The sequence below is a fragment of the Ursus arctos genome, unplaced genomic scaffold (assembly GCF_023065955.2).
Source record: "Ursus arctos isolate Adak ecotype North America unplaced genomic scaffold, UrsArc2.0 scaffold_36, whole genome shotgun sequence".
NCBI classification, from domain to species: Eukaryota; Metazoa; Chordata; class Mammalia; order Carnivora; family Ursidae; genus Ursus; species Ursus arctos.
In genome coordinates, this window is record NW_026623050.1 from 17,467,433 (window position 1) to 17,485,253 (window position 17,821).

The window sequence follows — 17,821 nt, forward strand, 5'->3', positions numbered from 1 at the left end:
GAGAAAGAGAGGGAAGGGAGGAGGAGAGAATAGGAAGGGGAGGGATGGTGGACAGATGGAGGGAGCAGGGAGCTAACCCCTGTTGAAGATGAGCCAAAGGCTGGGGTAGGTGCTTTCCATATTTCACTGCTGTCCTTTCACACGCGAGGGAACTGAGGCTGAGAGAGTCAGGTATCATATATGCTGTACCGGGTACAGCTGGGTCTGAACCTAGGTGCACATCGTTTGTCACCATGCTGTCCCCCTCGAACTTACAGTGGAGTCCTGGTATAGTGGGCTAGCCAAGCAGCCGTGACAGTCCGGGATACAAACACCTTAATGACCTTTTGCTGCCTTTAAGCCGTTTATAATCTGGGGAAGGTGAGGGAAGTGGATCTGGAGTGCCTGCCTCTGGTTCAGTCCAGAGTAGGGCTGGCAGCTGGGCCTCACTTCTGCAAGGCCGGCCGCCCACTCCAAAGCAGCTGCCTCGATTTCAGTTCACAGGTATTTCCCATAAATGCTCATCACTGCAGCCCTCCTTACCTGGCCCCCCTTCCTGCCTAACCCTTCTCTTCTCTGGCTATGCACACCTGCGGGCGCGTCCGTGTGGGCCGTTCACCACAGCTGGGGTGGTAGGTTTGCCCCCAAGTCCTCTAAAAAAAAGGAAAACCGATTACAAAACTCCACTCAGCATTATTTTCAATATGCAAAATACACTTTATTACCTGGAGTTACCCCGGCATCCCCACATGGTGTAGCATATTTCAAACCAAGTGTTTCATCGATAAATACTAAACAACACCCACTATGAGATCAAATACTTCCAGGGGAGGTGGCTTACTGACAGTGGGGATAAGTGAGTGTTCTAGGGAATACTTCACAGGTTTTATTTTCATAGCTTTTTGGATTGGAAAGTTATGGACCATTTTTGCACATGTACGGAAGTTGCTCTCTGCCTCTCCAGACATCTAACCTTGAATTTGCTTCCCTTTAGTCTCGGTGACTTTTCCTCTGTCCTGTTCACTTTCACTTCTGGTTGGTCCAGGTCAGAGTGCAGAGACACTAAAGGGTCTGTAGGAGAGAGGGAAGGGGAACCGTAACGACAAGGAGACCAGGAGCAACTCTGGGATGTTCTGGGAGTGGAGCTGGGGAATCCCGTGTGACGCACTCTGCAGCCTGACTCCTTCAGCAGCTGGCAGGAGTTGGGGAGATCCTGTGTCCCTGCCCAGCGTGGAATCCACTGGGGAAGGGGAGAGCAGTGGCTGAAAAATGGGCCCTTTGGACCAACTCCGACCCTCCCTCAGGGCTCTTTGGAGTCAAGCAGGGGCCTTTTACATTTCTCTCTCTACCCCAGGGTATGCTGTGTAGTAAGACCCTCAGTAAAATGTTTGCTTGGCAAATGACTGAATCTAACCATCATATTTACTTTAAAAGAACTGATGGAAAAGCTAGCCTGGCTGTTTTTTGACTGACTGGCCCATTAGGATACCCGAACAAGTCGCTTTGAGGGTGAGCCTCTCACATGTCTTCATGTTTGCAGGAGGCCAGCCAGGTCCAGACCTGTCCGCTGGCCGTGCCCTGGGGCAGCTCTGGAGGGCCTCTCTGAGCAGCAGGGCCTGGGGCTGGGCCCGCAAGGCCAGAACCACGACTAGGAGAGGGGTCAGGCTGGAGCAGGGCCCAGAGAGGAGACTGGACGACCCAGGGCACTCGGGCACCACGGGACCCTAGACCACCCACAGGGCAGACCTCAACCGGGAATGATTTTTGGTGCGTGAGGTGACCTTCTATTTCTCTAAGTAATGCATGCTATCTTAACAAGGAGTTTTCTAAAACAAAGAATAAACCTCAACACCTTAAAAAGAAGAAAAACTTATAACAAAAACACTTGGTGTCTTCCAGAAGGAAATGCTGAATTTCAAATAAAGACAAGTATTTTGTGTGTTATTTTTTCTCACTATAAGAGAAGCAAAGACATTATCACTTGGGACCTGTCAACTAATTTGTGTATGTAATTACTTTTTCAATGCAATAAATATGAATATACTTCATATGGCTATGACCTACTATGATACCTTTAGTATCCTGAGTGGATACTGCTAATTCCAATACACCTAATACTACCAGCAGGTTTTTAAGTAAGTTTACTGTCTTGTGTTCCCACACAGAAAGGTTTTGTTGCTTTGAGAAGCACTTGTGTCACAAACAGCATCCGGCTTTTCCCTCAAATGACAGGAAATATCCTGTCCAAGGGATCCATCATCACAGACTTCATACATCAAACATCCTGTCCCCTTTATGCATCTCTCTCCTCCATTTATGACAGTCCACACAGAGGGAAATGTTTGATCTGAAAAAAGACAACGCGAGACTGAAAAAGAAACTTCTACGATAGAAACATTTTTAAAAAAGGGTTTGTGTGCAATGACGTTTGGAATTGGGATTTTCTTCTATCGCAGACCGATCAACGCGGTCTGCCTCGTGCAGTCCGTTAAGGTCAGCACTTGTAGAGGAAAGTTCTCGAAGACACGGGGCACACTGAGGAGAATCAGATTTTAAAGGGCTCTGAAAACAAATTTGATTCAAGGAAGGACTAGGGGACACATTAAATGCTGAATCCGATCGGTAACCGAACGGGTGGAGACTGTATAATTAGAATAACCTTAAAAATGGGTACATTCTAAAAAGTGGTCAAAATGCAAAGCACTGTACTTGAAGGTGTTCCAGGGCTGAAGGCCTGCACCGGGATCTTTCCAGGGGTGGACGTTTTAACAGTAAGATCGGGGACGCCGAGTGACCTCGCAGCCGCGCAGTCGCTCCTTTTAGCTAAGTTGCAATAACCCTCAGATCCTCTAGAAGAAAGATCTCTTTACATCGGATGGTTTCAAATTCTGTATGCTTGGTGAGGAGATGATTAAGCCCAGACCTGCAAAGGCACAAACAGATCACTGTTAGTAGTTAACGACTTGTGAAACTTGAGTTTAAAGACATAAAATCAAGGTTACACACACACACACACACACACACACCATCCAAAATGAAGCACGCATATGTGTTGGACCTTACTTGTGGCAACTCAGAGGTGTTTTTTCGGACCTGCCTCGTCCTGGCTCTGCTTCCCCGTCTGCAGGGCACCTGCGGCCTTCTTACTAGGGGCTGGAGACGCGTAGGCTGCGTACCACACCACGTGCACCCACACACCTCCCGGAGCACATGAACGCGACTTTGCTAATTTGGGCAACTCTGGCCCTGGAAGATGAACTCGCAGATAACTTTGTCGTTTGTTTCAGGAACTTCACAAAAATCCCTGATTTATCTTAAGAGCAGGCTACTCAACTACTCTCTTTAGAAAAGACACTCACTTCTTAGGCCTACACAAAGCATCACAAATGAGCGGTTACTTTTCAAGACTGTCTTCCAAATCCTCTCCCTCCCCCAACTACGTGTCCAGCAATCTTAAAACTATTGTGCCACAAATTTGTCTAATCCTAATGAAATCCGTCCATCTGGCCTTAAACCAGACCCCCTCCCCACACCTCATAAACATCTCTGTTTTCCCCTTCTGAGACGCCACTAAGCCTGTCAAGTTTGTGCTCTGTCCCCACTGAGGTAAGAAAGAAACTTAGCTTTGCTGTATGACAGGCTATTTTGGAGGTATTTCTGGAGAGCCAACATCCGGCAAGGTCACAGAGCTCTTTGAGAATCTGATGAAAGCCATGAAGATGCTTTCCCCCAGAAAAATGGACACATGAAATGTGACCTATAATTTCAGGGGCTTCACGGGTTCCCCAAAGCCCCTCTGTGGGTCTCACAAAGGTGTGTCACCACAAATGCCCCACTATTGGGAGGTGAGCTTGGCACCCTGTAGTTTGCCAAAGGCTAGAATCAGAAGAATCCTGCTTTCGGGATCAAAGGGGACTGTTTGGAATACCCGGCCCCATTACTCCCTCAATTACGTGCTGACACACAGTTGTTTAACCTATGCTCGAACACCTGCATTGATGGGGGACTCACGACCTCTCCGGGGCAACGCATCCCTTCTGTGGCCACAGACAGAGCTGAAATTAGAGCTCTGTCTGGCTGACATGACCCAGGCTTACTTGAGCCTCTGCTTTACAAAGCCAGTCACCCCTCTCACACACAGAGTAACATAAAAGAACGTCTCTCTTACTCTTAGGGTATGATCCCATGATCCTGAGCAAAAAGCGGTTCCATCAGGGGAAACTCGGAGCGTACTAACGCGGTTTTCATGTCCAAACAGGATGGAGACTCGGGACCCCTTCAGGACATCCCAGACATTGATGGTATAATCGTTGTATCCAGCAAACAGCAGGCGACCTCAAAGCAGGATATGATGGTTACTGAACCAGTTCTTCCCTTTCTGTTTTTCTTTTCATGACTTCCACTCACACAATCACGCAGTCGCTTGCTCATTCACTCACTCAATCCACAGCGATCTTGCGTCCACTTCGTGCCAGGCACTGTGCTGTGCCCTGAGGACTCCGCGAAGACAGCACAGTCACTGCCCCTTGTGGACGGTGCTGGTGGGCAGGCAGACACGTGAATGGACACGTGGTAGCACAGGCAATACGGGCGACAATGGGAGTGCTTAGCTGTGTGTATAATGCTGTGAGATCTCGGAGGAAGGGGGATCAGGGAGGGCACTGCGCAGGAAGTGGTAGGAGCTGGCTCTTGAGGGCTGAGGAGGGGTTCGCAGGCAGAGAAGGGAGGCAAGAGATGTTGCAGGCAGAAGTAGCAGCATGCCGGTGTAAAAGCACGCATTTAGACTGGGGGGCGGCGTCTGGGGAAACCGGTCCTATCAGAGCTGCCTTAACTGTTACTAGCAGCCTCCCCAGCAGTGAGGACAGAGGCGCCGTGAGCCTCAAGGCATCGGGAAAGGGCTCTTGCTTCACCCCCTGCACCTCTGGAAAAGTCCCTTTTCAGGGACGAAGGGGAGACTGGAAGGCTGAGGAGGAAACGCCTAAGGAACAGCCCTGCAGAAGTGAAGTTGCCTGCCTCGTTGTCTTGAAGAACAGCAGCAGGGGGACAGCCTTCATCCCCCATAAAATGAAGGGGGTCGTGAAGGAAAACCAGGGCAAATGCAGACTGCTTAACGCATTGGCTCATGGGAAGTTCAGCTGAGCGAAAGCTTGATGGAGAGCTGGGTTTCATTTAGGTCCCGATTTACAGTCCTGGGAAAGTTTCCGAAAGAAAATCTTACCACTGAGGGAGAAGTCCACACTGGATGCTCCAAATATGATACTCTCTTTGGAATAGATGGCGACCTCCCTGTCTGCCCGGAGGTCATAGAGGCGACACTGGGGTGACAAAGAAGACAAAGAAACACTTATTTCTGGCTCCAGGTTGGTGAAGAGAGGACCACAGGGCTATAGGCAGGTGCTGGTGGCTTGTGTAGTTTGGGGGATGAGGGAAATACCTCTAGTTTTCTACCCTGTTTTCTCCTTTAATCCCGATTCCTATTAAACTGCATGAATCAGTGGAAATTCAAAGAAACAGAAAATACAGAAGATTTTGGAGGGATACAAAACCACAAATGAAACCCCTCCTTTTTTCCGATAAAGAATACATATTCATTGTAGAAAATACAGAAAAACTCAGAAATACCTAAAGAAGGAAATAAAAGTCACCCCAAATCCTAGAGGCATTTACTAACATCTGGGCTATTTCTTTCAGTCTTATTTCCGTTATATGTGTGTACTTAAATGGGGTGGATATTTCATGATGACTTCTATAACTATCAGGTTATGAGCATTTTTCTCATGTCATTAAATAATCTTCAAAAACACACGACCAACTTGGTTGTTGACTATTCCTTGTGTGGATATACTGAGTCTGTTTAACCGTACCCTGTTAGGAGTTTGGATTGTGTCTAATTTTTCTCCTTTATAAATAAAATTTTGATGACCATTCTTTTTTTTTCACTTTAAATCATTTTATTACCACAGAAAGAAAAGACTGCCCATTTACACTCACTCCCTAGCTCAAAGTGATCACTAATGTACTTTCTATCTCTATAGATTTGTTTAGCAGACATTTCATATAAATAAAATCATACATGTGGCCTTTTGTGTCAGGCTTCTTTTACTTAGCTTAATGTTTTTGAGTATGCATACTTTTTTTTTTTTAATGATTTTTTATTATATTATGTTAGTCACCATACAGTACATCCCCGGTTTCCGATGTAAGGCTCGATGATTCATTAGTTGTGTATAACACCCAGTGCACCATGCTTTGATGACCATTCTTATGTAAAAATCTTTATACATATCTCTGATGTTTTCCTCAGAATAGTTAAGGAACAGAATCCTCAGAGTAAAACTGTTTCAAGAAACAGTATGACTGGATCAAAGGGGAGGGATGTTTTGAAAGCTCTCGGCTCATATGGCAAGACTGTTTTCCAGAAGTGTGGAACCAACGGGCCTCACGCCAGGCCCTTGCACCACATCACGTCCACAATGTAGCATTTCACTGCTAATCCGAACGAGCGCTGATCACTTCAACTTGCATTTACTGGATTACGGGTGGTCTGAAAACGTTTTCAGGTGTTTATTCGCCATTTTGGATTTTCTACTTTGTCAACAGTCTACATTTCATCGAACTCTTTTTAAAACTGGGGTGGGTATCTTATTGATGAGGCAACCCCCTTCATAGCTAAAGGATTTCAATTCGGTCTGTCATATAGATGGCATTTTCGTAGATGTATGCCCTTATATTTCGCTATATGTTTTTTGGCATATGGAATTTGTACATATTCATTTTTTAAAAAGATCTTATTAATTCGGTATTTGTCTTCCCTCTGGCAAACCCTGGACCAACCACTTTCCCTAGGCTGCCTGGGCAGGTGTAGGAAAAGGCAGATGAGACACAGGAGAAATAATAAGTATCCAAAATATTTACTTATAGCAGTATTTCTTAACAGGAAAAAAAACTTGAAAAACCTAAATGTCCAAAAATCGACTACTTAAGTACATAACAGCATGTCCGTAACATGGAATACTATTCAACCACTAAGAAAATACAATGTAGATTGGCTACGTCGGCACAGGACAATGTTCACAATCTACTGCTAAGTGAAAAAAGCACATTATAAAGCATTTTGTTTTAAAATAAAAAAGACAGAAAGGAATTCACCCAATTGTGACTTTACTTGGGTTGGGAGATTAAGATACTTTAATCCCCTTCCCAAGTTTGCCTCGATGCATTCACTTTACTCCGGTAGTCAGAAAAACATTAATTTTGAATAACGAAATTAAATCACTGCATCTCTCCTTCGAATAAGAAAAGCTCTCCTAACTTAGATACACGGAACATACCGTAGCGTCATCTGATCCTGAAGCAAAGGCATCCCCACTCGGGTAGTACCTGCAGAGGGAAAGTGTGGACAGAAAGCACTTAATTCAGAGTGGTGACTCTCAATCCTGGACGCCCGACAGGATCATCTGGAAATCACCTGGGAAGGTTGTCCCAGGCTGGGCCCGTGGAATCGGAGTCAGCATCCCTACTGCTGGGGACATAAGGACCACTCTTTACAGAGCCCAGAAGGGGAGGCCGATCTGGCTGCCTCACTGGCCTCATGTTTTCTTCCCTGTAAGCAGGAGGACAGTGACAATGGCCTCACAGAGTGTTGGTGACGAGTAACTGACATCATGTGTGCATTCGCACCAGGCACTGAACACAGAGCAGGCCACCTGTAACTGTAGCTTCCATTGATCACACACCACATTCCTGGGACTTGGCTCAGCTCCGGGATCAGAAAGGGATTATCTGCACAGACACTAGAATCGCATATACAAAGCCTTGTGCAGATCTCTGCACTGGCCACGGCCTCCTCTGGCAAGGGACTTTACCTTGCCCAGCCTCAGTTTCCTCATTTGACAAGCAATGAGGATGATGATGCATTTTCCCTGTTGTAAAGACCGAACAAGATAATATAGGCAAAGAACTTGACATGGTGCCAAATGAAAAACATGCAACAAATGACGCTTATTACTGTTACATTCATTCTCTTCTCGGTAATCAGGCTTCCTGGGGAGAGGGGAGTCCATACTGAGACCTGATGGATGTGAGAGGAAGAGGGGTCAGGGGAGGGGGAACAACATGGGTGAGAGAATGTGCATTTTAAAGAGTGAACATATAGGGGTTTAACTTATCTTTGTGGCTTTACATTCTATCCCGCATCTTACCAACTTTACTATCTATGTTAATTTCCTTTGATGTTCTAGGTAATTACTGCACATTTGCCAAAAGCAATAGCCTTTTCCCTTTTTCTCTATCCTACAATTGAGGGCAAGGACCTACAAAGTCTTATCAACATTTCTATTACTAATGTAAATAAGCCCTGTTATCTTGTTCTTCCTTTTAAGGGGAACAAGTCTAGTGTCTTTCCCACTAAGTATAATGAAGATTCTTGGATGATTATATTTCAAATGCTGTCTTCCAAATTTACATGTCAATTCCTCGCCTCTCTCTTGGGAACCAGTTCATAGATCCTGCTACCTACTCAACATCTCCACTTGGGTGGATAACAGGCATCTCAGGTGTAACTATCCCAAAACAGAGCTCTGGAATCCATGTGCGACAACTGCCTCCTGCCTGCACTTCCCTCAGTCTTATGTCTTAGTAAATGGATCACTGCTTACTGCCCCTTGTAAAAGGTTTGGGTTCCCGAGCTCAGGGTTCTTCTCCTGTAATGCAACCTCTGGCCTGTGCATTGGGCCCTCTCCACTTCACCCTGTGGAATTGGGGCTCAGGTCCCCAGCACAAAAATGCTGATACCCTGGCTCCTGCCATTGCTAGGAGTAATAAACCGTCCTTCATCTCGAATCCAGGAGTCTCGTGCCTTCTACCAGCATCCATAAAACTGTGGCAGCCTAACTTGATAGCTCGCAGCTAGGGTAAAATCTCAGAATCATCACAATTCTGGACATTTCTGTCTCTACAACGTCTTCTTTAGTTTTAGCCATCGTCACCTCTTTCTTGAACTCACACAACTTTCTAATTGGCCATCACACTCCTCTTCTTGCTTCCCTACAATCTAGTCTCCAGATAGCAGCTAGAGTGATCTCTTAAAGGCAAAACAGAGACCACGTCAGCCACCCCCCAAACTGGCCTTTGGTTAGGTCCCTCCACATCTCATCTTAACCTAGCTCTCTCTGCAAGCCTGGCTCTTTCAAACATCACTTTCTCAGAGAGGCCTTCCCTGACCATTCTAAGCAATAACCCAACCTCCCATCTGCCTATTTTACTTTTCACATAGCACTTCTCACCATCTTAAATTAAATTGTACATTTATTTAACTGTGTTTTGTCTTATCTCCTGCAAGAAAGTAGAGACCTTGTCTATCTTGTTCACAAGTTCCTGGAACAATGTCTAGCATATAAATTTCAATAAATATTTGCCGAATAAATGAATGAGAAATACTGACTCTATTTAGGGAGGATAATAACAATTACTCTAAGTGCCATTAAATTAAATATCTCCAAGAGATCTGGAGCGCTGTTCGGTGCTACCACAAGTCAGCCTTTCTTGCCAGGGAGACCTCTCTCAAGCCGAGTAAAATGAGCCTGGAGGTGGTTCCTGGGCTAAGCATTACCCCACACCAGGGATCACCAGCAGAACAGAGAAGTTACATGAACATTCTACTCACTGACCGGACACTGTTGATGTCAGATTCGTGTGTTTCAAAGGCCTGCACGCACTGGCCGGAGCGCATGTCCCACACCATGGCTTTCTTGTCACATCCCTACGAATGCAAAGTTACCGAGAGTTATGACCATTGCAAGGCCTGTCTACAGTCAGGCATGCGTTCTCATTATGTAACAGAGCTGTTTACCTCCCATTGGTAAATGGCTGACAACATGCTTTTCTGAGACTAGCCTCACCTAAGAGTGCTTTCCTCAACCAATAAGCCCTGAGAAGATGAGCCTATGTCTTGGGGTGTGGGGGAGCAAGGGAAGGCACCCAGCTGTCCCCTTCAGCATGTTTTCTTCTTTTGCATCTCTCCAAGTGTGGGTGCAAACCCTCCAGAGCCTCCTCACTTTCCTTCTGGGCATTTGTCTCTTTGTTCTGTCCTCCCCTTCCTCCCTCCTCTTCATCTCTGCCTCCCTAGGCCCCGGGGAAGGGCAGGCATACCGTGGGTGCATGGTGGGTCCACCCCGCTTTGTCTCAGGTGCATGGGACAGCTGTGAGCGAAGGGGGAACACCAGCGCTCTCAGCACCGGTGCTGCTGGGCCACCTGCACCCCTGCAGCGGGCCGGCTGGGAGCCAGCACCTCGCCAGCTCCAGCTCTAGCTGTGGCCTCCAGCGAGTCACCGTCCTGGGCTTCTGCCTCACCACCTGTAACCCCTCTCTCTGGGTTGCCAACGTGACCCAGAGAATCATGAACGCGAGGTTTTTACATTATACTCTCCTGGATCTAGGAGCATTTGACACATTCCTGCCGAGCAATCCTGTTATCAAGCTCCGATAGTATAATGCAGACTCTCAATGGTCAAATAGAAGAAGCAACAGCTTGAAGTTGGTGTTCAAGTTGCTGGTTTCAACCTCAGGGAAAGGAGTGGGATGAAGTACCATAGCTGATATCTCAGAAATACCCAGTGTGGGGGTTCAGCGCTCTCATTATCTTTAATGAGAACGTGGACAAAGCAATCAGGAGTGTCTTCGAATCTTCTGAGGACACTAAACCAAATGGAGTTTAGTGCTCTGAAAGAGACGATATGATCTACAGTGATGTCAACAATTTGAAAAGACAGTGTAGTTGAGGAGAGATAAATACAGTTATTGAAAGGCACAGAAATGAAACACACACAGATGGAAGGTATACCCCAAGAAAAAATGGGGTTCGTGCTGATTACAGGCCACCGAGTCCTCGCCTGATGCCCAGCTCCAAGACGCAGGCAGCTCGGAGCCCAGGGCCCTGACGTCCTCCAGCTGCGGATAGCACGTGATGGTGTGTCCAGCACGCCCTCGCTCACCTCTCTCCTGATGAAAGCGAGACAGGACCTGAGCCAGGTCGGCCTGCTCAGTCCCCATTCTTACTCCTGGCTGTCCACAGAAACTCGCCCCTGCCATCTGCGTAACACACCGTCAACTCTTCCACCTAATATATTCCATGTCACATCCGGGGGGACTGGGGGTACGGGTGTGCGTTATGCCCAGCTTACAGATGAGGAAATTCAGTCAAATAGCAAAGCCGGGACCCTAGTCTAGTGCTCCTCTGTGCCACCGTGGCCTTGTGTGCCTGACCCTGAGCCTTCAAATGCTCTGTTCCCTGTGCCCTGGGGTGGGAGGGTTGATGGCGACCGGCAGGGGTGAGGCAGGAAAGTGTCTCACAAGCCCCAAGCCCTGACCACACCACAACGCGGTGTCACCTCAGCGGCCATCTGACTGGCTTGGTACCTTTATGGCTCATCTCCAGTGCTCTCAGATGCTGACTCTGCTGTTTATTTGAGGAATAACATTTTTAAATGTGGCAGATATGCACCTCAAGTTGCAGCATTCACATGAGGAGAACATTCTGGATCCCACTGTAGACTGAATGTCAGCGGCAGAATGGGAGACCCTCACAGCCCCCCACTGTAACCGCCCACCACGCACTGCCACTGCTGTGGGAGCCGGGGGCGCGACAGTGAGCTGAGGACAATTCCTTCTAGAGAAACGTCCGATCTACTCCCTAAAAATGACAGGAATTGCCAACAGAATCCTCCCACGGAGACCAAGGACCGCGAGGGATTCTCCTCGGGTGTTTACCCCAGACACGAAGGTGTTGCCCGTTTCTGAGGGGGCCAGGTCCAGGCAGAGCACGTCAGCCCCGTGCCCATGGAAGCTCTGCAGCAGCTGCCCGCTCTCCACGTCCCACAGGGCACACGTCCCGTCGCCGCTCGCTGTCAGGATCTGTCCACAGAGAAGGGCAGGAAGACTGCTGTCATTGTGACCTCTGTGGGGGGAGTCACTCGGATGCTTAAAGCTGAACGGGGAAAAGGAGGCTCTTGGAACACACACACACACACACACACACACGCACGCCTCGCTATATCTGGATTCAAGCACAGAAATATTTCTCCTGTGCTAAGGAAAAAAAGCTCCTTTGTGACGCCCTCGCTGTCCGTGAGATGTGTTTATGCGCCTGTCCTCCTCCGGAGTACGAAATCCAGCCGGCCTCCGCACTGTCTCTGCAGAGGCCTGGGCCTGCCTGGCGTCCTGCACGAAGTGCTCTGCGAACATGTGTGGAACAGAACTGGCGTGGTCCCCACGAGCAGACCAGACACTTCAAGCGCTTCTCAGATCTCAACGTGCTCCCCAGCCACCGGGCTGCTTGCTCATAGTGCATCCGGGGTGGGGGCCCGAGACCCCGCAGTTCTCACAAACCCTCAGCTGACAGCAACGCTCATCACTGCACCCCGCCCGGAGCAGCACTGGACACCGTCAGGCAGCATTTTGTGAGACCCGTGCCCCTGGGGCTGCCTGTCCCCAGAGCAGGGCAGTGCCCTAGATGGCCTAAGGCCCCTGAGAGGGCACACGCATGCCCTCACAGATTCATCAAGCATCTGCTGGGTGCTGACGACATCCAGGTGCTCTGCTAACAGGCACTCATTAGGGTTTGTGCAAAGATGGTGCCTCGGTCTCTGCTCTCCTGGAGTGCGGTTGAACAGAACGGGCCGTAGGACCCGCCACCAACCGGGTTCCCTGCCCCCGTGTTAAACAATCCCGAGCCCAGGCACACTCTCTGGTGCTCTGTCAGGCGGTACTGAGACCAAGCGAAAACAATCTAGCAGCTTGCTCAGGACGTACTGCTCCTGCAAGATCAGACTGCGAACCAACGAAACAACTGACTTACCAAGACTAACAGCTTGCTCACCCAGACTCAAGACCCTTCCCTTGCGGGGCTCACCAATCCAAAACTAGCGATGTTGTAGCCAGTTTCCTGCCTTGAGAGACCCACCTTAAAACCACCCAGCCCGGCCCCCCAAACCCTCCAAGTAGCCTTCCCTGATTTCTTCATTGTGAGATGCTATGGAGATCTGGCAGGTTGGGGTCCTCCCGAGCTGCAGGAGGTCTAGGAAGGTTTTGCTGCATAGCAAGTTTTTCTGAGGATCTCGGCAGACGAGACGGTGATGAGTCACAATACAGTGAGAAGTGCTGAGACCCAGGCAGGCCCCTGGGAGGGACAGCAAACCCACTCTCCAACATCTGAGCTCCTCTCCAAAGCTGAATGAGAGCTGGCCAGGTGGAGGCCTACCTCTGCGCAAAACGAGAGGTGTGAGGACTTAGCCTGCAGGCAAGACTGAGCTGTGGGAAGCTTCCAAGCGAGATGATAAGATCAAAGGCAGATTTTAGGAAAATGTGTCTAAGGTCTGTGCAGCCAACCCTCAAGCAGCTTCTTTTTTTTTTTTTTTTTTTAAGATTTTATTTACTTATTTGACAGAGAGAGACACAGCCAGAGAGAGAGGGAAGTGGGGGAGTGGGAGAGGAAGAAGCAGACTCCCAGCTGAGGAGCCCGATGCGGGGCTCGATCCCAGGATTCGGGGATCACTCCCTGAGCCGAAGGCAGACGCTTAACGATTGAGCCACCCAGGCGCCCCCTCAAGCAGCTTCTGTAAACTTCTAAGTACAAAGGCCACCTTTGTGAGGGGAACCCTGCGGTGCCTGGGGGAAAGCATGGTGGGTAGAGTTAGGGTCACAGCCGGGTGTGGGTGTGTGTGTGTATGTGTGTGTGTGCGTGTGTACGTGTGGCTTGGGCTCAGGCTGAGCACAGCTTCGTGGGGCTGGGAATAGGCAGCAGAGAGGCAGGGCTCCGAGCCTCTGGAACCCAGCTGATTGGACTGCAGAGCCCAGGGCAGCCTGTCCTGAGAAGCCATGGGCTGGGGGAGCCACAAGGGCTAAGCCCTAGATGGCACAGCCTCCCTGCACCCCACCTTCCTGCCGCTCATAGTGCCTGGATGAGGTGATAAGACAGTGCAGGAAGCGGCTCTGCAGCGTCACTGCCACACAGAGGGCCCTCTGCGGGTGGAGATTACCGAGGAAAGGAAACGAGCGCCAGGCTTAAGGACTGCTAGCGTTCCGTGCACCCACCGACTGCCCTGCTCCTCCAAATTCCTCCTGCTGCTGGTTTCCTCTTCTCTCCTTCCTTCCTGTTCTCTTCCCTTCTCTCTTACGTGCTGGGCCTAGCACTTACAAAGCATCTCCTTTTTCTCTGCAGGAGGGAGACACACTGCAAGGAGGGGCATTTACTCCCAGCCTGGCCTGGTGCCCTGCCGGCTGCACCATCTTGGAGTTTCCTGCCACGCAGTCTGGGGAGGCCTAGACTCTCCTTGCAGCTAGGAGAAGCCGCTTTGGAGCTCCTCCCTGGAGCAAGAGCTGGGTGAGTTCCAGAGAGCTTAGGCTTCTTGGGCGTGGCCCCCAAGGCCCTCCTCAAAGCTCCCACTCAGGGGCAGCTCTCAAATTTGGGGAATCTCCAAGGCTGCAAAGCTCCTGCCGCTGTTCATGGGACTCCCTCCATCCTTGGCTTCCTTCAAGTGGCCTGGTACACCCAACAAGATGACCTCGGCTGGTAAAAGCAGCTTGTGAATGCACAAGACTTGGACTGGGTCTTAATTTGGGTACTTATATTTTATAATCTGCTGTAATTCCCTTCGATCTCTCCTGGCCCACACCCATTCCTGTCCTAACACTTGCAAGGGCCAATAATCTCCCATTTTTGGGGGGACATCCCAACAATCTGCTTTAAACAATTACCTCGGCCTAGCTCTTTAATTGGCGAATTTTCCACACCATATTCTCTAATCAAAGAAATGAATAGTTTTTAAAAGTTGTAAGCAAATTTTTTAAAAAAGATTTTATTTATTTGACAGAGACAGCCAGCGAGAGAGGGAACACAAGCAGGGGGAGTGGGAGAGGAAGAAGCAGGCTCCCAGCGGAGGAGCCTGATGTGGGGCTCGATCCCAGAACACCGGGATCACGCCCTGAGCCGAAGGCAGACGCTTAACGACTGTACCACCCAGGTGCCCCAGTAAATTTTTAATAGTAAAAAAATTTTTAAAATACTTTAAATATTTTTGTGAACTTCATTACGATATAAGTAAAAACTAAATTTAAAAACCAAATGCTCGGGTGCCCGGGTGGCTCAGTCAGTTAAGCGGCTGCCCTCACCTCAGGTTATGATCCCAGGGTCCTGAGGTCGAGCCCCACATCGGGCTCCTTGCTCAGTGGGGAGCCTGGAGCCTGCTTCTCCCCTGCCTGCCATTCCCCCTGCTTGTGCTTGCTCTCTCCCTCCGTCTCTCTCTGTGTCAAATAAATAAATAAAATCTTTAAAAAACAAACCAACCCAAACACTCACCCAATAAATGCACGAAACAGAACCTCTAACTTGCAGTCAGTCGTTTATTCTGGAATGTAGGGAATTTGTAGGTTTAACACCACAGTATTCTGTCAGCCTCTTGACTTTTTCTTTTTCCATCCTTGATCACCAAAATGGAAGGAAGCTTAAGGTTCATTAAGGCACCCAAACCAGGCCGTGCATCTGACTCACAAACCTAACATTTATTGATATTTACCAGGGGCTGAACTAAGTATTTTACATAAATCATCTCATCGAATCCTCGGAAGACCTTATGAGACAGGAATGTACTACCATTCTCTCTTGAAGGTGAGAAAAAGAAAGCAGAATAAAACCTTGTTTAGGACTGACCAGCTAGAATACAGTGAAGGCAACGGGGCGCCTGGGTGGCACAGCGGTTAAGCGTCTGCCTTCAGCTCAGGGCGTGATCCCGGCGTTCTGGGATCGAGCCCCACATCAGGCTCCTCCGCTGGGAGCCTGCTTCTTCCTCTCCCACTCCCCCTGCTTGTGTTCCCTCTCTCGCTGGCTGTCTCTATCTCTGTCAAATAAATAAATAAAATCTTTAAAAAAAAAAAAAGAATACAGTGAAGCCAAGAATTGATCCCAGCCGTCTGATTCCAAGCCAAGACTTTTGCCCTGCTCTGTCTCCCAGAATGCATCCCACGGAGGTAGCCAGCAGGACCTTCTCTACCCTGGGCTAGCTGCTTGTTCAGAGGAAAGCACTTTCTACCTTACAGGGGCCACTTTAATCTCCACCTCCGGCACCTGTGGCAATACGGGGCGGGGGGGGGGGGAGTGATGGGACTCCACCAGAGGGACTTCAGATGTCTGAAGACTCACTGTTCATGCATCCCTCTGAGCCTCCCTTCATCCACACTGTTTGGCTGCTCCTCGGCCACAAAGAGGTCTGGTTCTGGCCACGGCAGCCGTCCCGGGCCACAGTGCCCCCTACTGTACAGGTCTGTGAGAATCCTGGTCGCAAACAACAGGTGCAAACACTGCACCCCAAGTCCGAATACCCCTCTGCTCAGCAATTAAAGTTACCCAGTCACCGGGTCTCCCTGCCACCAGTCTCGCCTCCCCTTCTGACCTCAGTCAGCTGAAACCAGAGTGGGCCACGGAAGGCTTTAATCTGACTCAGATACTGTTCTCCTTAAACTCAAATCTGACCTGGCACCTGCAATGGCTCCCTGCCCATCCCTAGCATCAGGCCAGATGCAGGGGGCCCTGTGATCTGGCCCTGTCCACCTCTCAGGCTGCCTGTCCCCCTCTGGGCTGTCCTCACACTTCCCTGGCCACACCCTCTCCCTCCAAGCCTGGCTCAGGCAGCCCTTTGCAGCAAGTCTGCGACCACCCCTCCCGTTCTGAGTCTCAGCTTCCCCCGCTGTTCAATCACAGATGGTTTCCATGAAGGTCCTGAGAACAGACTGAGTGCGAGCGAGTCCACCCCCAGAACCGGTGGTATCCGGCAATGTGGGTGGTGGGCACCTGCGAAGATTTGCTAAATAGATATGAATGAATAAACTGAGGATCCTTTTATGACTTGCTAAGCAACTTGGTCAATGTTTTGAAGTTGTATTGTTTTCACCTTGTAGTTTATTCAAAGTAGGGAACAGATTGACTGTTGAAAGCTTTGTCTTTTGGCATTTGTTAAAACAAGTGTAAGCAGGTGCACTGAGGTGTATAAAGAGCACAACTCTGAAGCTCAGCAGCTTGTTTAAGTTTTACACACGTAAGCACGCTCGAACCACCACTCAGACTGAAAGACAGAAATTTCCACCCCCTCAGAATGTTCTCTGTTCCACTCCCACGACCACCAAGTCAATTAGAGGAGGATGTTTAACGTGGTATCCAGTGTATCTCAGCTCTGTCATTAATTCATAGTCCTGACTTTCCCCATGTTTGATTTATTAAAAATAATAATGATAACCAATGGAAAACAACAGGAGGTTCCTCTTAGAGCCCGCTGCTAGAGCATACCTCTCCTGTTAAGGCACACACCAGGACAGCAACTCTTACACTGCACAAAACAGACTTTCAAACAAAGACTGTAACGAGAGACAAGAGCACTACATAATGACAAAGGGAAAAATGCAACAAGAAGGTCTTACCCAAGGAGGTGAAAGACCTGTACTCTGAAAACTATAAAACATCAATGAAAGAAACTGAAGACAACACAAACAAATGGGAAGAGATTCCATGCTCCAGAACCAATATTGTTAAAATGTCCACGCTACCCAAGGTACTCTACAGATTTAATACAATCCCTGTTAAAATACCAACAACATTTTTCACAGGACTAGAACAAACAATCCTAAAAACTTGTATGAAACCACAAAAGACCCCAAATAGCCAAAGCAATCTTGAGAAATAAGAACAAAGCTGAAGGTATCACAATCCTAGATTTCAAGAGAAACTACAAAGCTGTAGTAATCAGAGCATTATGGTATTAGTACAAAAACAGACGTATATCAATGGAACAGAATAGAG

General features: G+C 48.7%; 1 protein-coding gene across 2 annotated transcripts in view; it reads right to left on the reverse strand.

Annotated features, from left to right (window-relative positions):
* Nucleotides 1-675: 675 nt before the first annotated feature.
* Nucleotides 676-17,821, reverse strand: part of GNB5 (G protein subunit beta 5) — a 42,341-nt gene continuing 25,195 nt past the window's right edge. For both annotated transcript variants that reach the window (XM_026518499.4, XM_044391043.3), the window contains exons 6-11: nt 11,746-11,889; nt 9,648-9,739; nt 7,311-7,359; nt 5,198-5,294; nt 4,148-4,314; nt 676-2,902 (exon numbers count right to left, since the gene is read on the reverse strand). In XM_026518499.4, the coding sequence (XP_026374284.1) occupies nt 2,891-2,902; nt 4,148-4,314; nt 5,198-5,294; nt 7,311-7,359; nt 9,648-9,739; nt 11,746-11,889 (561 nt within the window). In that variant the 3' untranslated portion in view covers nt 676-2,890. The remainder of the gene's footprint in view (nt 2,903-4,147; nt 4,315-5,197; nt 5,295-7,310; nt 7,360-9,647; nt 9,740-11,745; nt 11,890-17,821) is intronic.